This window comes from Carex rostrata, chromosome 1, assembly GCF_964058835.1.
Source record: "Carex rostrata chromosome 1, lpCarRost1.2, whole genome shotgun sequence".
Lineage (NCBI taxonomy): Eukaryota > Viridiplantae > Streptophyta > Magnoliopsida > Poales > Cyperaceae > Carex > Carex rostrata.
This window is the reverse complement of record NC_135918.1, coordinates 9,416,087-9,437,468: the sequence shown is the minus strand read 5'-3', so window position 1 is coordinate 9,437,468 and position 21,382 is coordinate 9,416,087. Positions and strand designations below refer to the sequence as shown.

The window sequence follows — 21,382 nt, the reverse complement described above, 5'->3', positions numbered from 1 at the left end:
TTTTTTGAAACCCTTGGCAGAAGCTGTGAAGTGGGAGAGAAATCGAACTCTCGACTTTTGGATACAACAGTTTTAGAATTTTTTCTAATCAACTACGCTACCTCCCCTTTCTCAACCTGATACATTCTTGAATCTATATAATTCATTTCGTTATTGGGATATATATTATCTAGATTGACCAGATTACTAGGTTCCAAAACTTATGAGGTTTATACACATTTCAAATTAATATCATTTGAAAATTGGTATCACATGACACTAATATCATACTAGCTGGATTTTCATTACAAAATATGTGTGAACAACATATTATTTTTCTTATGCTGTTGTAAATCTTTCAGTCTAAAAACCTATTAATTTGAATAAATATTAGTGTGAAATAGTTTTTTTTTTTATGGTAATTAGATTAACATCCAACAAATTGCAGATCTTGTCAACATAACAGTTTTTTTGAAGGAAAACACTGTGTCCACCGTTGATTGAAATTAGACGGCTAAGGAAATTCTCAATCAAAGAAAATGGACCAATCAGGTGCACAATCTCGGAGACGTAGAACGATCACCTGTGCACATGAGCTCTCATAGTAAGACGGGTATGAATAAGATCTTTTTTATTAGCTTATCAGTATGAGTATGAGTATAGACATAAAAAAAAAATGTTAGTTAATCCGGTAAGGATATAAATAAGAGCTATTTTGTATCCTATATACCATATAGGGTAATTAATAAATTTAAAAGCCTATATGATAATTTTTTATTTGTACATATAATGATATAATTATATTATTTAGATTAGATTGATTTGTATTATATTTTATATAGTTTTTAATTAGTAATTTATGACATCATTGAGTTATACCACATTTTATATCATTTTATTTAATTAATAATTTATATATTTTAAAATAATGGGATCAATAATTTTAATTTTTTTTTATATTTTGTGATATTAAGTACATGATGTATATGTATATACATATATTTATTTGTTATATTTTTGAATTAAATTATATATGTTATCAATTTATTTGATAATAACCGTTATTCGTTTTGTGATTCGTTATCTTAATATCTAAGGATAACGTATGAATAAGCTAATATTTAATAAGTAAGAATAGAGTATATATGGATACAACTAATTTTATATCAACATGACTATGAAATTGTCTCCACCCAACCCGTTAACACCCCTAATCCTGAATATCCATTAAACATTAAGGTACACAAACAGGCCAATATCTTACCTGTAAAACGGATCCATTTTATAATGAGACCCGACCCGATTGATTCCCCATTGAGATCTTGGTTGACTTCTAACTTTTAACTTCTAACGTACGTGCTTTGCATACAAGAGAAGAAAAGGTATTTTCAACCAACCATGCAGCATTGCAGCCTGCTTCCAGTCATTCTAGCTATATAAAAATTAAAATGTGACAATTTGCTTTCAGTTTACATATATATTTTAAGGGAATAGAGATTAATTTTCTTGGTTATTGTCTTTTCGCATGAAATTAAGATTATTTGAAATTTAGTCCTTCAGCCTTCAGGCGTTGTCTGTTTGCAACAATTATATTAACAAGTTGCTTATTTAAATTCTTACAAGAGTCCAACTATATTATATTAACAACTTGCCTTAAAAAACATATGGTTGCTTTATCTTTGAGTTTTTTTTTTTAATGGAGAAATTATTCTTGAATTCAATGTTCTGCATCTCTTTTCTACACTCTCAAATTATTTATATTTATTATAAAATTATATTTAATTAAATTCGTAAGTGTTTATAATTTCATGTAATATTTATCATTATTGTAGACAATTATAAGAAAGATTAAATTAAAAACCTCATTGAAATGTTTAGAATTTTTGTTACTAGTAATCCAAGGTATAAATACTTTTACTGTTTTGTATAAAAGTAATCCAAGGTATAAATACTTTTACTGTTTTGTATAAACAAATTTTGAAGGAAAAAAAAATAGACATATCTGAGATGCATACAAGAGGTGCAGAGATAAAAAAAAAAAAAAAAATGCCATCATTACTCTTTTTTTTATGATTATATTTTTTATGCAAACTTGAGTGCATGTTCATTTATAGACTTGGAAAATCAAACCGAACGAAAAAAAATACCCCGTAACGACATATAGATTCAACCCAAACATGATAATTTAGAAACCTAAATGGTCGAAATTCGTCATAATTCTATCTAAATACACCAAGTTATTAAAAATTTAAACTGGTAAAAGAAGATAATTTTATAAAATAAGTTTTATATTTAGCATGCTTCATTGCAAATATTTTTTTTCAAACTCTAAAGACACATAATATTCATATAATTTTTTGGAAAATCTTGACAGTACGTAGCTTTTCTGATTCATGCAGAAGAACACAAAAGTGTTATATTGCTCAAATACTATTTTGTTTATTAATAGCATATTATATAAAGGAATAATTGTGCTAAACCAAAAACTCAACCTGTAATACAGAAGCGCAGATCAAGATTATTAACAAGTAAAAGCTACAAATTTGTGTTTTCTTGGTTGCAAAAAAAGTCCGATTTAATCCGATCAATCGGCCAATTTGTCGTTGGCAGTGACTAAACCGTCAAAAAAAATTCTCAATTAATTGACCAATTTTTTCTAATTATAGCCGATGACGGTACCTAGTCCGTCCGACGAGCGCATACTGTTATTTACAACTTGCGCTTATGAAATCTATTTCCAAACTTCAATAAAATAAAATAAAATAAAAAGAAACCAATAGTTGGAATAATATAGGGTAGATTGCTTCAATGGTCATCAAACTTTGCTTTTGTTATAGATTACTAACGTGACATGGATAACTTTCTAGTGACATGAACAACATTTTTTTTTACCAACGTGGATACGACTTGTCATTGATTCTAACAATGGCGTCAAACAGTCCATTAATTTTGAATGGAAAGATTGGAACAATTCTAATATTCAGCAATTGAGCGAGGCAAACAAAAGTCAGAAACTCATAATATTCTGTTGTTATTTCACTCTTTAAAACCTCAAATCACAAACAATTGAATTTTAAATTAATTTCCTGACAACAAATTACGCATCCAAATCAGAACCCAAAACTTTGGAAAACAATTGTTGAGTTTGACCAAATCTAAAAAATTACCCAAAACTATCAAGGACAATTTGAGTCCACCAGATCTAAATTAACCCACCCTAAACCATGGAAACCGATATAATCATCAATAACTTGAATAATAGCCGGTCATGAAACCGCCTTCTAAAGAATTCTTTCTACCTGATATCTCCGTTTACAATTGATGCGACCTTACAAATACCAGCTGACGTGGTGAAAGGCACATCCTTATAGGATGCCACCAGCTGTGCATCGGTGTGTAGTTCGGCTTGAACCTTCTCCCAGACCTTGGACTTTGCATTTAACAACCCATCTGGCTCACCTGAATACCCAGGAAAGGTGACTCTCTCTCCTATCTCAGCTGATGCTGGAGGCTCCACTAATTCAACCTGAAATGCAATTTGTTATGATTATATTCACTAGTACTTATTTGTCATGTAAAAAGACATTACATCAATTACTCTAGGTACAGCGGTGGTATGGTACCAATAACCCCAGCTGTCAGAATTACTAACACAGGGTGCCATTATACCAATTTAGTGAAATTCATGTAATGATTAAGTTTAAAATTTTTCATTGTTTTTGTTCATCAAAATGTTCTTTCATCATATGGAAGCAACTCATAGTGGCCAATAAATTAACAGCATAGTTCGTTGTTTATTAAAACAATAACTCAAAGGGAAGATGCACACAAGAGAAATGCTTGGGACAAAAGGCATGATGCTTACTTTAGTATGGTCCTCATTTGATGCAGCCAAAACCATCGCATGTGATTTAATACCACGCATTGCCACTGGCTTCAAGTTGCACAGCACACAAACTTTACGACCCTGCTCAGCAAGAAAAATTGCTAAGAACACTAACAAAGAAAAAGAAAACACCTGCTCAAATATTTGATAGTGAGCAGATAACACAAAAGTAAGATGGTTGGGAAAAGGGGACGATCATTGCAAAACAGATCAGTTGACTACCTGCATCTCTTCAAGTGGAATATACTTGACAAGGCCACTAACAACGGTCCTAGTTGAGCCCTCTCCCACGTCGATTTCCTCAACATAAAGTGAATCAGCATCCGGGTGCTTCTTAGCTTCAGTTATAAAACCAACACGTATGTCAAGTTTGGAGATGGTGGGCTCTGCTTCGGCAGCTTTTGATTTTGAGCTCGACCCGCCTGACTTCTTTTTTTCTTTCTTGTTATTTCCATCTGCAACAAATAAGATCCAGAACACATGTTAGTTGCATGTGTATCTCTCTGTTCGATTTTAACATATTACTGTACTCCCCTAATATCATACACAAATTTTAAACAAACAACAGCAAAGAACTACATGCAGATCTGTTTGTGGTCAGATTCTAAATAAAAATTATCAACATATTGGAAAAATGTAAACTGGAGAAGCAAAACTGGTTTAGTTTTTAAAAAAAATTAAACCTGCTAGCTTTGTTTTCTTTAGTTGTTCAGCAACAGCCTTGGCATCAGCTTCTTCTTTAAGCTTTCTGTCTGCTTGGCTTCCTGCAAATTTTTGTCTGAAGAACTCCACCTCTTCATCTTTCTGTATAAGAAACAACACGAGATACAAAAAGAAGAGAAAGGGTCATACATGGTATCTTAATATCAAATGTACAGTTAAAACTAGGATTACTTATTGGATTAAATGATCTAACCTCGATTGCATAACTAAAGTAACACAAATGGTCCTAAAGTATTACTTATTTCATATTATGAGATCCCTAAATATATTAGTCTCCATTTTGATGTATGAACTTGCCAACTTTCCTCACTTTGGTCCTTATCATCATAATAAATTAACAGATATCCTAGCCAGCATTACATGGGTTAATTCATTGAAGGGTATATTTTTCTATCAAAAAAAAAATCATTCCATGACAGAAATTGTCAGAATTTGTCTATTATTAAGATAATGGTTAATGGTAGTTACCAAAATGATACAAAGTGAAATGCGTGGGATCAAAAAGTTTTAGGATATTTAAGTCAGACTGCCTGAAGCATTTTTTTTAGTTTACTCACATTGTTAATTACATAAAACAATTAACTTTCACATTAGGTAAAATATAAAATAAAGGCCACTAATAGATTATGTGCTCCCAAAAAGGTTGTCAAGTATATTATTCAACAATCAATATATAGTTACTCGTAACCAAACAAAGGAATGGAAAGGTTCGATAACAAAAAGAGGGCAGAAAGAAACATACAAGTTCCTTGAACAATGGCTCAGGTCGCCCGATTTTGTGTCCTACTGGCAAAAACTCCCAAGGCTTGTTTGCCTTATCAACATCTCCTTTCTCGTCAGAGAATGAAAGGTTTGCTCCTCGGGATAAATTAAGTTGCTTCAAGACCTTGTGAGCATATCAAAAATTCAAATCTAAGATATAAAAAAGGGTTGGAAAACCTGGAAATAAATTTTCTATTTTTTTAAACTGCACACTAACTTCATCAGTAAATGAAGGCATGAAGGGTTCAAGCAAACAGGCTAGAAGGTACACAAGCCCAGCTGCAGTTTTCATCACAACAGCACAAGCAGCTGGATCTTCCTTAAAAAGCTTCCAAAATTGGCTTTCCTGCACAACAAATAGCACACCAATATTGAAGATGGAGATAAAAAAAGATGTCATCCTCTATTTGCGTGAGGATTAAGCTGCAGGTTCTGGTTGACAAGTATACACGTATTTTTTTTTCTTCTTGTTTTGTTTTTGGCCTTTTGACTGTTGTACTCAATTTCTAGTTCAATCATCACAGGGCAAAAGTACCTGCAGGTAAGCATTGCCCTCACTTGAAATGCTCATGGCAGTTTTAAGACCTTGTTTTAGTTTGACCTGCAACATAACATAATAGAACATCACACAACTGTATGGATGAAGAGAAACAGATAAATTGAGGGCCAAAAATATCAGCTCACTTTTTCCATAGCATCAATGTATTGCTCAACCAACTTGCCAACATTTTCTGCTAGCGTCTTTGTCAGCTGATGTGACTCAGCATTAGGAGCATCAGGAATAATTGAATCATATCCAGCTCCTGCAAAAGGAAATGACATATTTAATGAGTGCATGAGTAATTCACAATTGACTTTCTTACATGTGATATGGTGTACTACACAATAAGAATAAGAGTAGGATTCCAATGCCGCAATTATGGGTTGCCACATCCACTTTTGCATTATTCTATCAATCAAATATCTAAATAAAAAATAAAAACTGTTGATCTTGTTCTTTTTCAGGAGCCATGCTCTAAAAATAGTTTATAATTTTTATAATTTGTTTTATGTAAGGCGAAGAGTTCAAAAGATAGATGCACTAAAAATTTATCTATTTACAGTCAACTTGATCTGTTCACTTTATCAACTCTTAACCATGTGTAAAGGACTGAATAAGGCATAAAATTTCATATAGGCATATCATCTTGAAGAAGGACAAACTAAATGCCGCAGATATGTCATTCAGATATTGGATATTAAAATGCGAAGGTTGTGGCACCAGATCCCTCCTTGAGAGCAAATTAGTTAAGTGTTTAGAGCTTGGGGCAATTCATGAAGGCATTACTGCTTACGGCTTTGCAATGATTAATCAGATTCAAGAATGAGATGTAGGACAATGCTAACCTGCTGGTTTTGCAATGAAGCTCAACACACGGTTGATGAAATTCCCTAAGTTGCTTAGTAACTCACTGTTCAATTTTGCTTGTAAATCTGCCCAAGTAAACAATGTGTCTGACACCTAGATCACAGAAATAACCATAAATATATTTGTTACTAAAGCCAATGTGCATTTGAGAGTTTAAATGTAAATTAAGGACAAAAGAACTCAAACATCTATTCAAATTTATCCAACATCCTATTTCAGTTTTTACGAAGGCATCAATAAGCAGATACCAAGTCCTGCTTATAACAGGTATCAATATGAGCTTTTGTAAATATATAATAACATTTAACAAAACCAATCCGCAAGAGCATGCAAAGTGTCCAAAATTAAAATAATAAAATTAAAACCGACAATGCTAACTTACCTCAGGCCTATTAGTAAGCAAATAGTACCGCCATACTTCAGGCGGAATCTTTGTTTCTTTCGCATCATTACCAAATACTCCAATCCCCTTGCTTTTGGAGAATTTTCCTGGGGATTAAATAAAGTAAAATGCTTGTTGCTTCTCCCAGCAAAGAATTAACAACTAAGTTTTAAACTGTCTACCAGTCTATAATTAACTCATATAGTTCTATTACTAATTATATTGTTGCTTTTTTCTTGCAATTATCGTCCGTGACTGTAGTGTATAATCAAGTTTCACCAGATATTTCTCAAATACCACCCCAAAATTTAATACTACTTTTTCAAGTCTATCATGATTGCCGAGAAAAACCACCATCAAGTAATCCTATTACTTTGCAAATGATACCATTGTTTCCAAGTAACTGTACAGTTGTAATAGTAGAATAATCTTCCCAGTATAGTGGGTATAATGCAAAAAAAGAAGCTTAATGGAAAATACCGGCTTCATAGTTCAAATATTCAGTAACACTAATTGTCTTCATCATGGTCCACTTCTCGCCAGTCCCAATAAGTGTAGAGGGAAACATAACCTGAAAGTTTTGTTCCACAATTCAGGTCTTTACAAGCTGATTTCAAGTTTCACCACTCACAGAGCAAAAAATAGGCACTTACAGTGTGAAATGGCACATTATCTTTGCCCATAAATTGATACAGTTCCACATTGTCAGGATTCTTCCACCACTTCTCCCAGTCAGGTGTATAGCAAGCAGTGATGGAAATATATCCAATTGGGGCATCAAACCATACATAAAACACCTGAAAAGAAAAATAGCCAAACGTATAAATAATCATTTCAAAATTAATGGAACATATGATTTAAATACCATATGGAATTCAAGTTTCAACGAGTCTACTAATCCATCATTCAGTTTTTGATAGATTTTGCAATAATATACCATGATTTTAATATCATTTATTCCCATCAAACTATCAAACCTTCTCTTTATACTTCTCATGGGGAACAGGGACACCCCATTTCAGATCCCTTGTAATGCAACGAGGTTTCAATCCTTCTTTAAGCCATGCATTTGTTGCCTGAATGGCATTTTGACTCCAAGATCCAGCCACAGACATTTCACTGATGTACTTCTCCAATTTTTCTCTTAGCAGGGGAAGCTCTAAGAACAAGTGGTCAGTGTCTCTGATGTGTGGTGTGTTGCGACAAACCTGGAACATCAAACTGTGTCATAGTCTTATAGATAATAATCACAACATAACTGTAATGTAACTTAATTTTAATGGTAAAGCACCATAATGACCTAGTTGTACCAGCCACATGACCACTCTTTTAATAAATAATGCTCTTTGCTGTCTTAACTCTTGAACCAAAGAGACCTTTGTTATAAGTCAAGCTTAGCAATGGAGACTCTAAGATACCAGTACAGGTCCTCACTGAAATGGTAGCAATTTTAAAATTCTGACGAGATATTGGAAAACATGTTGATCTTTCAACAATCAATCAAAATGTCCCAAATAGGCTCAGTCAAAATATTACCCCAGATCAACTATTATTCAGCCAAACTCTGATATCTTTACTGTTTATTATACTATTTATGTGATTGGACCAAAATTACCTTGCACTTGGGATCAATAAGCTCTATCGGGTTCAATAGCTTCCCACATTTCTCACACTGGTCACCTCGGGCAGAATCATAATTGCAGCCTGGTGTAGGGCATGTTCCCTCCACAAGCCTATCAGCTAAGAACTTTTGACACGTGTCGCAGTAGGGCTGAAAAACAAAAAACAGATCACGTCAATAAAAAAAAGTGTATGATACCTTTTTGATACAGGAAAGGCTTAGAATCAATGCTTTTACCGGTAAAATTTCTCAAAACTTCTAATCGTAGACAAATTAAACTTCGCAGAAAGACCACAAGCAATCTCAAGTTTAACAGTCCAGGTGGTACATTGGTCTCATAGAACTGGTACTGTCGTGTAATTTAGTGATATGAACGACGTGCAACTACACCAGAATTTCATACAATTCCTTGACGGGAATACTTCCAGTAATAAGCTAACACGGAAGGGAAAAAAATATGAATTATACCAACTCAAAATAATTAAATAAGCGCCCAACTTACTTGCTGCATGGTGTTCTCAGAAAGCCATTCATTATCCATGAGTTTATGAAAAATTGCTTGGCAGACCTCAGTTTGCTGAGGAGTAGAAGTGCGTCCAAAGTGGTCAAAGCTTATGCCAAACCACTTGTAAATATCGCTGTGAATTGCATGATATCTGCATATGCAGCACACATGTCAGAAATAATCCAAAAATGTATCTAATCACATCCAGTAAAGCTATGTATAACAGTATAACTTGATAAAATACATAATTGAATCGAGTGGCAAAGCAATTACAAATTACGAAATTTACACAATTGGTTCAAAGATTAAATGCACCCACTTGTCACAGATCTCCTTAGGAGAGCAGTTCTCTTCCAAGGCCTTTGTCTCGGTTGCTGTACCGTATTCATCAGTACCGCACATATAAATAATATTATATCCTCTGATGCGGCAATATCGAGCAAACACATCCGCACTAAGCACGCCTGTTTATTTCCCATAAGGAATTAGTAGAAAAAAATAGTAACAAATTGGGCATCAGCTTGTTTGTTAGACACCAAAATTAACAATTCATATCTTAGTATGGAATTAACATAAAATTCAACTAATAAAGCACTGAAACTTGGATAATTAAATAAGAATCTTCACAGGTTCTCTAACTTTTAAAATAACAGAGTAAAACAAAGCAAAGTTCAAAGGATGAATTAACAACAGAAAAATTACTAGCTGAATTAGCCCAAATAAGATATTTCAAACTTACTAACGCAAATATCAAAACCTACAAAATTGACATTTGATTTACTGGTATCTTAATAAATTAAGGTGAAAATTTACAATTGATGCGCCTTTAAGAAAACAAAGGCAAATTCCCCAACTGATTGGAATTCAAAGTTTCCTTGCACAACAGAAACATGATATAAGCACTGATCTAGCGAATTTGTGACATATCAAATTATGAAAGGGGTTTTTTCGTACGCACATGCACAAACAACAATTGAATTATACAGATCGAATCAGTAAAAAGGATAGAATAAAAACAAGAAAAAAAAAACTTACATCCGATGATGTTGCCAAGATGCGGAACGTTGTTCACATATGGAAGTGCACTTGTGATGAGAATGTTGCGGCGGCCAGCAATAGGAAGCAGCTTCTCAGTTGAATCCCCCATTTTCTATCTCAAATTGAAGTTTTTGGATTGGTTGAATGAGAAATCGAGGTCAAACCTAGTAACGCTCGAGGGGGTAGGGGTAGGAGATGAGATGGGTTGTGGTTTTTGGCTTCCCGATAAACCCTAGTAACGCTACTCTGGAGGAAGAGAGAGAGAGAGACTATCCAATCCGGGCGAAGTAGGGGCCAAATAATCCGAACCCGTCAAACCCGACCCGCAAACTACGGAATAACCAAATCAGACTAATCTTTATGGTCACGTTTGGTTATGGTGTAAACTTAGGATGATTAAATTTATAACTTCATCTTACTCATATTTTATACAAGTAATTCAAGTTATAGATTAAATTAATTCATATGAAGAAATAAGATGTTCCTAAATGAACTCATGCCTATAATAATAAGCTCTATAGGTGAAATATGGAATAAGTTAATCTACCTAAAAAGGTAGAGTAACTAGATTAACTCATTTCTTATTCCAATTTTATTTTTTGTTTGGCTTCTTAAACGTCGAGTAATGGTTTACTCTAGAGTCTGTGTCCCCTCAGGTATCTGAGATACAATTTTAAAAAAATGAACGGCTCATATTAAATCTCAATCGGATCAAATTCAATTCGATGTCCAATAAAACTGTAGGGGGTATGCTTTGATATTTGTGTCTTGTTAAGATAACGATCCGAATTTATTACTTGCACCTCAGATATCTAGAGTAATACAGTTTATTTACTCTACCTCTTACTCCACACTAGACATTTTTAATTTTTTTTCTTATTTCTTCCTCCATATATTATATAAGAGCATCTACATCCCTGAAACTATCAGAGTTTCTAATCTGACGTGGCAGTTTCTAATCCAGTTTCAGGGATGTGGGAGAGTTTCTTATTTATAAACTATGCAGAAAAGTTTCTTATTAAGAAACTGTTTATAAACTCTATGTTGGCTAAATGATTGGCTCAAATTGTTTCTCCTTTTTTAATTTGTTGCTGACGTGGCTTAATAGAAACTCTAAAATGAGTTTCAGAGATGTAAGAGTTAGAAACTTTAAAGATCATAATTTCTAAAAATTAGTTAACAGTTATTTCTAAAAAGTACACGTTACAAGGTTAGTTATTTAAATAACTAAGTGCATCTTGACTCGATCCATTTGCTCATAATTATATTAGTGCAACATGACACATCTACCAAAACCTTCAATTAATTATAAATACTATAATAGATTAACATCCAGATAAATTTTGAATTCATATTCCTATAATAGACACGATATGATGAAAGACTTGTAAGAGCATCTTCATCTCAAAATTGCAAATATATGCTGATATGACTATTACAATTTAAATCACAGGAATGCAGAACAATTAATTTAATAATCTTGTTAAATAAGCAATATATCTCAAAGTGCAAAATTAAAATTTGCAAGTACTAATTTCTAAAATATACATTTAACAAGAAAAAAAAAACTCAAGAAAGTTGAGCATAAAAAAAATACTTGATAAATAAAATTTAAAAATAAAAGGTATGGAAACAAGCTCAAAATTTTGCATGTACATGAATTATGAAAATAAAACTTTTTTTTTAATTTTGGGGCTGTTTCTCATCCTTTTTATTTTTAAATTTTATTTATCAAGTTTTTTTTTTCTTTTATTTTAGTAATCAGGGTTAGAAACTTTGTAACTGCAATCATTAATGAAATATGAATATGACCCATATTTTTTCTCAAAAATAAACAGTATGGTTTAACAAAAACCAAGAAACAAGAGTTGAATTTCTCCTTTTTTATTCTTCAGGTTCCAACCATGATAGCAAATAACTTTACATAATATAAACACTTTAGTACTGTGTTTGTGTTTGAAGGTTAGAAACTTGGGGTTGCAAAATTAGAAAATCATTTGAAAATTTGTAGTCATTTTAAGTATCACAATAAAGACATATAGCTTATATATATGGTTGAAAATTTCAAAATTAGAAAATTATTTGAAAATTTGATTTCAATTAAATTAATTTAAAAATATGTTTGACTGACGCAAATATTTAGACTTACATATATTCTATAATGACGGTAGGAAATCATACGTTAAAAGTATTTTGTAAATCAGCTAATATTATGTTGTTAGTTTTAGCTTACAAGATCTATAATAATAAAAAGTTATACAATAAAATATATGCACTCCTAATTCACAAAATTTCCATATAATATTAAATATATCCTCCATTTCAAATAAAAAAGTTGTAGGGGTAAACAAAGAGAAGTGAGAGGGAGGGGAAAGGGAGAGGAAAATGTGGCCCACAAAGACATTTTGTTAATAATTTATGAGGAGGAACATTTTATTTGTTGGTTTGAAAAAGAATGACAAATTGTACATTTCCTCCGAAATAATGTTATCTTTAAGTATTCTATCCTTTCTTCACTTCAGATTGTAAGTAACAAAATCATTACCCTTGCTACCTTTTGGTGCAAATCAAAAAAATATGTTTCTTTGCTTATCTCATATTTTACCATCTTATGCTAAGGAATTACTAGCACAGGTCAATATGATTCAGGAAATAGAAGCACTGCCCCTTGAGGTGGGCCCTTCAAGCACTAATGAATCTGATTAATTGAGAATTTTAATGGTTGATAAACTTGAATGTGCCTTATTTTGCTGACAATTTCTACCTTTGAATTATCAGTTGGTTTTTGTTGCTATAATGTTTAGATGTAATTGTAGTTCATTTTAGAATTTTGGTTGTAATTAAGTTTTTATTTCTATGATACTGTATGCATGTGTAAAAACTTGAGCTGTATGAATCTTAGAGTTAGAACTTAGAACAGCAATCCATATGAATCTTGCGCTGCATGAAGTAAAAATTGTTTCCAGTAAAATGGAACGAAATAAAAACAGAGAAAAAGAAAATCAGATTAAACCAAATGTAATGCAACAGAAAAAAAAAAAAAAAACAAAGCTAACAAAAAGATAAGGAAGCAAATTAAGGAGAACATTACTGAGATAATCGCCGAGGATAAAAGTCTTAGAAGAACCACCCGGCAGCTTCTCCGACCGTGTGGTTCTTGTTCTTGTTCTTGTTCTTCGGCAGGGGAGCCGCGGAGGAGACAGCGGTTATGGTTATTGCTAGTGAGAAAAAAGCTATTGTCGCTGCTCCAATCAGAATCAGGCATTGCCAAGTCGCCATTGCCATTGAGAAAAAAGCTACCGCTACTCCGCTAGTGACGAAGACTTCTCTCCTATTTGATAATTGATAAAATATACACATAGATACATGTAGACGGATAATAATTTATTGAGCTCGTTAATTTATAAAATATACAACTTTTTATAAATTAAATGTCCTAGAAGGATCACAATATTTTCTAGATTGCATAGAAGTGATTTTTGAACTGGGATCAATAACTCAGAATCTAAGCATTTTTATTTTTTTCCAATAGCACATAAAGAAATTTATTAATTTTTCTTACAGCCGTGAAAAATTCGGCCTGAAAAATATTGATCCGGGTTATTAGTTGCAGTCATTCTAATAAATCAAATTATATTGTATTCCATTTATTTTCAAAGAAATATATTCAACATTTCTAATATTTTAATACAAAAAATAAAAAAATAAAAAATTTCTATTTTCAAAATTCAAAAAAAAAAAAAAAAGGAAAATGCACAAATCCGGTTAACCATTAACCGGACTCAAATCAAATTTCCGGTTAATGGTTAATCGGACTATTTCAATGGGTCCAGGAAACCAATAACCGGAAATTTGATTTGAGTCCGGTTAATGGTTAACCGGTTTGGGTAGTTTTGCAATTTCATTAACTAGTTGGTTAGTTTTTTAAATTTATATTTTATTTTGGATATAAATAAAAATATCGGGACATAATATAACACTTTCTCTTATAAAATTATATAAATTGTATTTAATTGGTTAATTTTACTCCGAATACATGCATCTAGTATTGCAATAATTGATTTTTCATTGTTGAAATATAAATATATGTTAGTTATTATCTCATATTTATAAAAAAAAGCACATAATTTCCGTGTGAAAAATCATGAATTCGAAATTCACAAAGTGAAGAAATTCTCAATATAGATATAGCTTTTAAATGTATTAGATGTCTATGAAATGATCCCATTTCATGTTTCAAAAAATAATCTCACGTTCATAGATCAAACAAAAAGTGGTTTCATTTTTTTTTTCTCAAAAACTTTTTGGAATTACCATTTTTTTATTATCTTTGTCTAAACTTATTATATGATACTTGACATTTATATTACACGACACTTACTAAGCCATAACTTCGACAAATGTATAAACTCAAAATAATATAACTAATTCATTATTTGAATTCTAAATCGATTTACTTTTGTGAAATTAAACTCAAATTTAAATTTCAAAGAGTGGTTTAGTTCCAGTTTTATAAAAAAAAACCGGAACTAAACCAAAAAAAATTATAAAACCGGAACTAAACAAAAAAAAAATCCAGTTTTGTATTGGTTTTGTGTCCGGCTATTTATTTGTTTTATCTTTTGAAAAGTGGAATCTAACATGTATTATTCTGTGACTAATTTTGCATAGTCGTTTATGTTTTGTAACATATTTTTTTATAAAAATTATATATTTGAGAATAATTCAACATTTACTACAACATTATTTTAAAAAATACAAAATATTAAAATTCTAATATGAATCATTAGAAGAATTTTTATGTAGCTATTCAATTTTAATATGAAGTATAGAACTATAAAAAAAATTAATGAAAAAATATTTCATGATATTTTATTTTAATAATTCTAAGAATGAGTTTTACATTTGAACTACAATAAATATATAATTTGTAATATATAAATTTACTTTTATAGTACATTGAGCTACAATAAATATATTATTTGTAATATACAAATTTATTTTTATAGTACATTGTTTAATATGTATATTAAAAATTTTATTACATAAACCATAATTATTTATAGAATAATTATATGAATCTCTCCACTCCCATCCCCCATCATCCCCTCATTTTTTAAACCTCCATTTATGTGGAATTTTGCGAATGTCGTCCACATTTCTCATGATCTATGTGAAATTTTGCAAATCTAAAACCACGAACGTATTCTACGCAATTTTATCTTTCAAATGAGATCCATGATGACATACTTTCGGGCTCATCGTCACACAAGTATTTATACCTCATCGTGCAAGTATTTATACCTATACTTGTAAGTATTTATCCCCAATCATGTTTAACTTTCATAAACTAACTTAACTAACTAGTTTAATTAAATTTATTTAAAACACTGTGGTCTTCCAAGTTTAATTAAATTCATAGGTATAAATACTTGGAAGATAATAAATTAATACTTGCAAACTAAGATATTAATACTTGCATGTCTAACTTGATATGACTATATGGGGGGACCACTCAAACTACATGGGAAGAATAATCATACACGTTTTTAGTTTGTTTTTTTTTCAATGTCATCTACATTTCTCGCGATCTATGAGAAATTTTGCGAATTTAAAACCACAAACGTATTCTATGCAATTTTATCTTTCAAATGAGATCCATGATGATATACTTTCGGGCTCATCGTCACACAAGTATTTATACCTCATCGTGCAAGTATTTATACCTATACTTGTAAGAGCATCTACATCTCTAAAACTCAACAGAATTTCTAAATAACTGTTAACTACTTTTTAGAAATTATGGTATTTAAAGTTTCTAACTCTCACATCCCTGAAACTCATTTTAGAGTTTCTATTAAGCCACGTCAGCAACAAATTAAAAAGGAGAGACAATTTGAGCCAATCATTTGGTCAACATAGAGTTTATAAACAGTTTCTTAATAAGAAAATTTCCTGCATAGTTTCTAAATAAGAAACTCTCTCACATTCCTGAAACTGGATTAGAAACTACCACGTCAGATTAGAAACTCTAATAGTTTCAGGGATGTAGATGCTCTAAGTATTTATCCCCAATCGTGGACCCTGCATCTCCGCATCAACCTTTCCCAATCGTCCCTGCGTCAACCTTTCTCTAACAAAAATAATTGACCACATAGGTATAAATACTTCAGTGCATAGGTATAAATACTTGTAATACTTGATATTAATACTTTTAAATGTCAGCAGTGTCATATGTGTAAAATACTAGGTATAAATACTTAAATGACGAGATATAAATACTTGCGTGATGATGAGCTCGAAAGTATGTCATCATGGATCTCATTTGAAAGATAAAATTGCGTAGAAGACGTTCGTGGTTTTAGATTCACAAAATTCCTTATAGATCATAAGAAATGTGGATGAGATTGAACAAATAAAATTGGGGGGATAATAGGGGGATGAAAGTGGGGGGACAATCATCATGCCGCTTATTTATAATAGTACTTAAATCTTATAAATATGCAAGTATTTAAAAAACCAACGGTCAAACCGGTTGATCTATCAGTCCAACCAGTGAACCGTCAAATTGAAACTTTACCGGATTGATGTCCGGTCCGATTCTCCCGTGTGTCCCTTACCTCACGGCCCCACCAAACAATGCCTCTACCACACCGTCTGTTGTGTATTGCCAGTCATTTTAACAAGCCGTGATAACCGCTGACCCACTGTGTGACTGTGTATGCTATCTGTTGCGAGACCCCACTCATTCTGGGAGCTCTGATCGATACTGAAAAGTTGGTTTCAATGTTTCCTTCTTGCGGGATTAAGGATACCGCTAGTTATTACGAAAAATATTATGTTTTCCAAATATGAACTCTGTTTTAGTATTATCTATCATATGAATATGAACCGTCATTAATTTTAATTTAATTTATTTACTAATTTATTTTCTTCTAATATCTTAAGTATATTATAATTGTTTATTGTAAAATTATCTCCTCATGTATGAGATTTAAAATGATAATTTGTTTTTTTCGAAACATTTTTACATACATCACATTACATTGGTAATTTTCGCTTTTCTAACTCTACATATCAAATTGAACTGGCATCTCATTTTATAAAAATTGAAACACGACATGTACGTGTCTAAAGGCAAAAACCATGCTGTATCCACGCTCTAACAGTTGTAAGTAGGGCTGCACATAAAATTTATAGTTCGTAATTTGATTCAAAAAAGTTCGTAAAATAATTCGATTTGAAATAGTTCAAAATTAATTCAAACTGAATTTGATTCGTTCGAAATAGATTCGCGAACTATTCTAGTTCGAATCTCAAAGTAACATGGACCGTTGATTTCCGCTGATGACTTATGTTCGTTGATGACTTAAAAGTTAAAACATAAGACTGCCCAGTCATAAGTCATAATTCCCGCTCTCAGTTCTAAAATCCTAGACAACTTTCACCTCTCATTTTCAATGACTACAATCACCCTTCCTTATCGTTCAAAAGTTTGTAAAAGATTCGAAATTGAGTTCGTAAAAAATTCAATTCGAAATTAGTTCAAACCAAACTTAGTTCGAAATTAATTCAAACCAAACTCAAACTGAGTAAGTTCGATTCGATTCGTTTGCAGCCCTAGCTGCAAGGAATAAAATCACCACCTTTATATGACTCAAAATCTCACTCCAAATTCCGACAATCATTTTCGCATGCTAAACTTCTATAACTCTTAAAAAAAAAAAATTATCAAGCCAAGAACTACAACATTTTTGTCACTTATAGGGTGCGTCACAGAAACAAAACACACAGTTATAAGTACTGTTATTTTTTAAAATACAGACTGGTATCCCACAAAATTGTTTCAGCTAGAAAACACCAACCTCGGTCGGTCCTTCAAGATACCGACAGAATAAGATCCGTTACATACAAATAAGGTGAATAAAATGAGAATAATTTAACGAAGAAAGTAGCGTATAGCAGCCACAGCATCGCCTTTATGCTCCCGAAGTGTTCTCTCTGCCACTTTCTTGTCCAACTTCATAAAAGAATCAAACAGATCAGTAACAACAATAGTAGCATTATACATATTGATAGTGCTATCTGCACACTTTACTATGTTATTATCATCTTGAAATTGGGTACTATGCCAGTATCAGAACCAGAATGGGGCTAACAAAGAACCAGTACACGATGTCAAACTTGTACTCAAGAGTAAAGATGAGATTATTTTTCTAAAAAAAATGTGATAATACTTTGGACAATTTGTTTTCAGCTTGTGATAAAACATGTACTAGGGCTCAATAAGGAAATTTTTCTGGTATGAGAAAAACACTCCATGACACTTGCAACAGGTATTGTGTACATAACTCTATTGTTTCCATTTTCCTGATCAGCAAGGGATAATTGATTCATTTGACTAGTATATTAGAACACCAGTGGCCAGTACCAGTAAGAACAAAGTTAACAGACCACTAAAAATACAAAGGCAAACCAGGATATAAGAAGATACCTCAAGCTCATTTGCAATGATGTCTACATCTACTTGATTTATCTTGACTGCTGCAAGTTCTTTCTCTCTACTCAACAGAAAAACAAAAAGGTAAGAGTAAAGGTTGGATAAAGCAAATTATTCACATTTTTTTTTTTTATAAAACTGAAGGGAAGAAAAATATAGAGACACCTCAATCTCATTGCATTCCAATCAGCCTCCTTGGATGAAGCAAGAGAAGCCATTGCCTATTGACAAAGAATTAACTATAAGATAAAGTGACATAATAAAAAACCAGTTAATTTGAACAAAAGTTCAGTTCTACTGAATTAAACAGAAATTGACACAGTTCTGCATCGATTGACCTTCATCCATAATTAGATATCAATTTAACTATATTTGAATTTCTCTATTCTAGCCTACCCCAACTCGTTTGGGACTAAAGGCTTTGTTGTTGTTGTTGTTGTTGTTGTTGTTGAATTTCTCTATTCTCAATTCTACAATGCAACAGCATTAGTGTAATACCAGTCTGTAGTCTGTCCATACTGGTAAGAGATTACTGGTAACATACTTGTATTTTCTAGCTGAAGAACTTTTCAACAAAAAGAAAAGGATTGAAGGTAACATCCTTGAAAAGAACATCACCCTCCAATTCCAAATGCATCTCGTGGAGTATATCTTGGATCAAATTACAAATCCAAAATCCGTTTCTCCTATAAACTAAACATGTGTCCGATCAGAAGGAAAACATTTTTAAAGCACCTCTTGGACGCGAGAAGAATCGAGCTGGCGGTCGTCGACCACCCGATCGGTGAGCTTGTCTAGAGCTTTACTCTGCTGTTGCAGATCCTTAGATGAGGGCTCCACAATCATCTCCGCCCCTCCCTCCTCTCCTCCTCCACCTGCTTCCATCCCCATTCTCTTTCTCTGTGTGTCGGTGTCTCCCTGAACAAGGCTAGGGTTTTGAGGCAACCTGTAGAATGAATATTGGAAAAGAAACCAGATAGGCAAATTTTCAGATCGGGTCCGAACCCAAGTACCCAAGTACCCAATTACAACCAGCTCAGCCCGATTCGATTCGATTCGATTTCCTTGTGTCTTGTGAGTTGTGACAAAGAAAAGGAAAAGTTCGGATCCCGATTCGGGTTAATCCTGGACGAATGGGACCCGTTAAATGATTTTGACTTTGGAGTCTTTAATTTTGACTATAGAATTCTGGGTAAATATTTTTAACAGAGTAATTTTGACTTCATGCAGCGCATAGACTATAGAATCAAAAGAGCACTGCATATGGTTCGTGTGCTGCATCAAGGAAAAACTTCTCGGTTAAAATCTTTACCCCGAATTCTAATCCGAAACAAATATCGAAATCATTATCCCCTCAAGCAACTTTCTTTCTATTGAAATAACTTAATCGAGTATAGCTGTCTCAACTAAGAGCATCTACATCCGTGAAACTCTTGGAGTTTCTAAATAATTGTTAACTAATTTTTAGAAATTTTGTCTCTGAAAATTTCTAAACCTCCACATCCCTGAAACTAAAATTAGAGTTTTTTAATTGTCACATCAGCAAATAAATTACAAGAGAGAAAAATTTCAGCGAATTATTTGGCCACGTCAGAGTTTATAAACAGTTTCTTAGAGCATCTACATCCCTGAAACTATTAGAGTTTCTAATCTGACGTGGCAGTTTCTAATTCAGTTTCAGGGATGTGAGAGGGTTTCTTATTTAGAAACTATGCAGAAAAGTTTCTTATTAATAAACTGTTTATAAACTCTGTGTTGGCCAAATGATTGGCTCAAATTGTTTTCTCCTGTAATTTATTTGCTGATGTGGCAATTAAGAAACTCTAATTTTGAGTTTTAGGGATGCGAGAGTTTAGAAACTTTCAGAGACAAAATTTCTAAAAATTAGTTAACAGTTATTTAAAGACTCTAAGAGTTTCAGGGATTATTAAGAAATTTTGGAGCAAAATTGCTAAATAAGAAACCCATCTACATCTCTAAAACTGGTTTAGAAACTGCCACATCATATTAGAAACTCCAAGAGTTTCAGGGATGTAGATGCTCTAAGTCAAATACTTTCTTTGCAAATAATTTTAATGATTAATGTTTTTCTTTGCAAATAACAAAGCACTGGATAATTTGGTATCATTTTTAACAAAAAGTTTTTTTTAAATAATATTAACAATAGTACCATTTTTGTTCCAATAAATAAGAAATTATACGTGATAATCATACTTAAATATGTCAATTAGTTAGATATTTGTTCGCAATTCCGCATGTTATCACAAGTAAAATAATGTGCAACTCGAACAGTAAAATATCAAATCAAATTAATCATTAGAAAAAAAAAAAGTAATATTACCTTAGCATGGTCATGGTGTAATAACATATAACTCAGTGTTGAGAACTCATCTTTAATCCAGTGATAAAGATAATGTTGTCTTTCTGAGAGGTCGCCGGTTCAAAATCCAAAATGATTACTTTGTAAATAGAGGTGGGATCCACTTACAACATCTTATAATAATTCGGTTTTGTAATTTTCAAAGTCCAAGCAGTCGATCCAAACCGCTCAATATGATATCTATATTAAAATGTGCTT

General features: G+C 32.2%; 2 protein-coding genes across 2 annotated transcripts; both read right to left on the bottom strand.

The window, feature by feature from the left end:
- Window positions 1-2,989: 2,989 nt before the first annotated feature.
- LOC144556971 (putative methionine--tRNA ligase) lies at window positions 2,990-10,641 on the bottom strand. The gene is made up of 17 exons (XM_078305486.1): window positions 10,302-10,641; window positions 9,586-9,730; window positions 9,264-9,417; window positions 8,756-8,911; window positions 8,118-8,348; window positions 7,794-7,937; window positions 7,621-7,711; window positions 7,141-7,247; window positions 6,737-6,851; window positions 6,035-6,153; window positions 5,886-5,951; window positions 5,568-5,696; window positions 5,331-5,474; window positions 4,549-4,669; window positions 4,088-4,320; window positions 3,845-3,946; window positions 2,990-3,505 (listed from the first exon to the last, which is right to left on the bottom strand). The coding sequence occupies exons 1-17, from the start codon at window positions 10,411-10,413 to the stop codon at window positions 3,275-3,277; spliced, it is 2,400 nt and encodes a 799-aa protein (XP_078161612.1). The 5' UTR covers window positions 10,414-10,641; the 3' UTR covers window positions 2,990-3,274.
- A 7,460-nt stretch (window positions 10,642-18,101) lies between these two features.
- LOC144557051 (DNA-binding enhancer protein-like protein) lies at window positions 18,102-19,797 on the bottom strand. The gene is made up of 4 exons (XM_078305601.1): window positions 19,540-19,797; window positions 18,970-19,025; window positions 18,799-18,865; window positions 18,102-18,324 (listed from the first exon to the last, which is right to left on the bottom strand). Exons 1-4 carry the CDS (start codon window positions 19,693-19,695, stop codon window positions 18,244-18,246), a joined length of 360 nt encoding a protein of 119 aa, XP_078161727.1. The 5' UTR covers window positions 19,696-19,797; the 3' UTR covers window positions 18,102-18,243.
- Window positions 19,798-21,382: the final 1,585 nt, after the last annotated feature.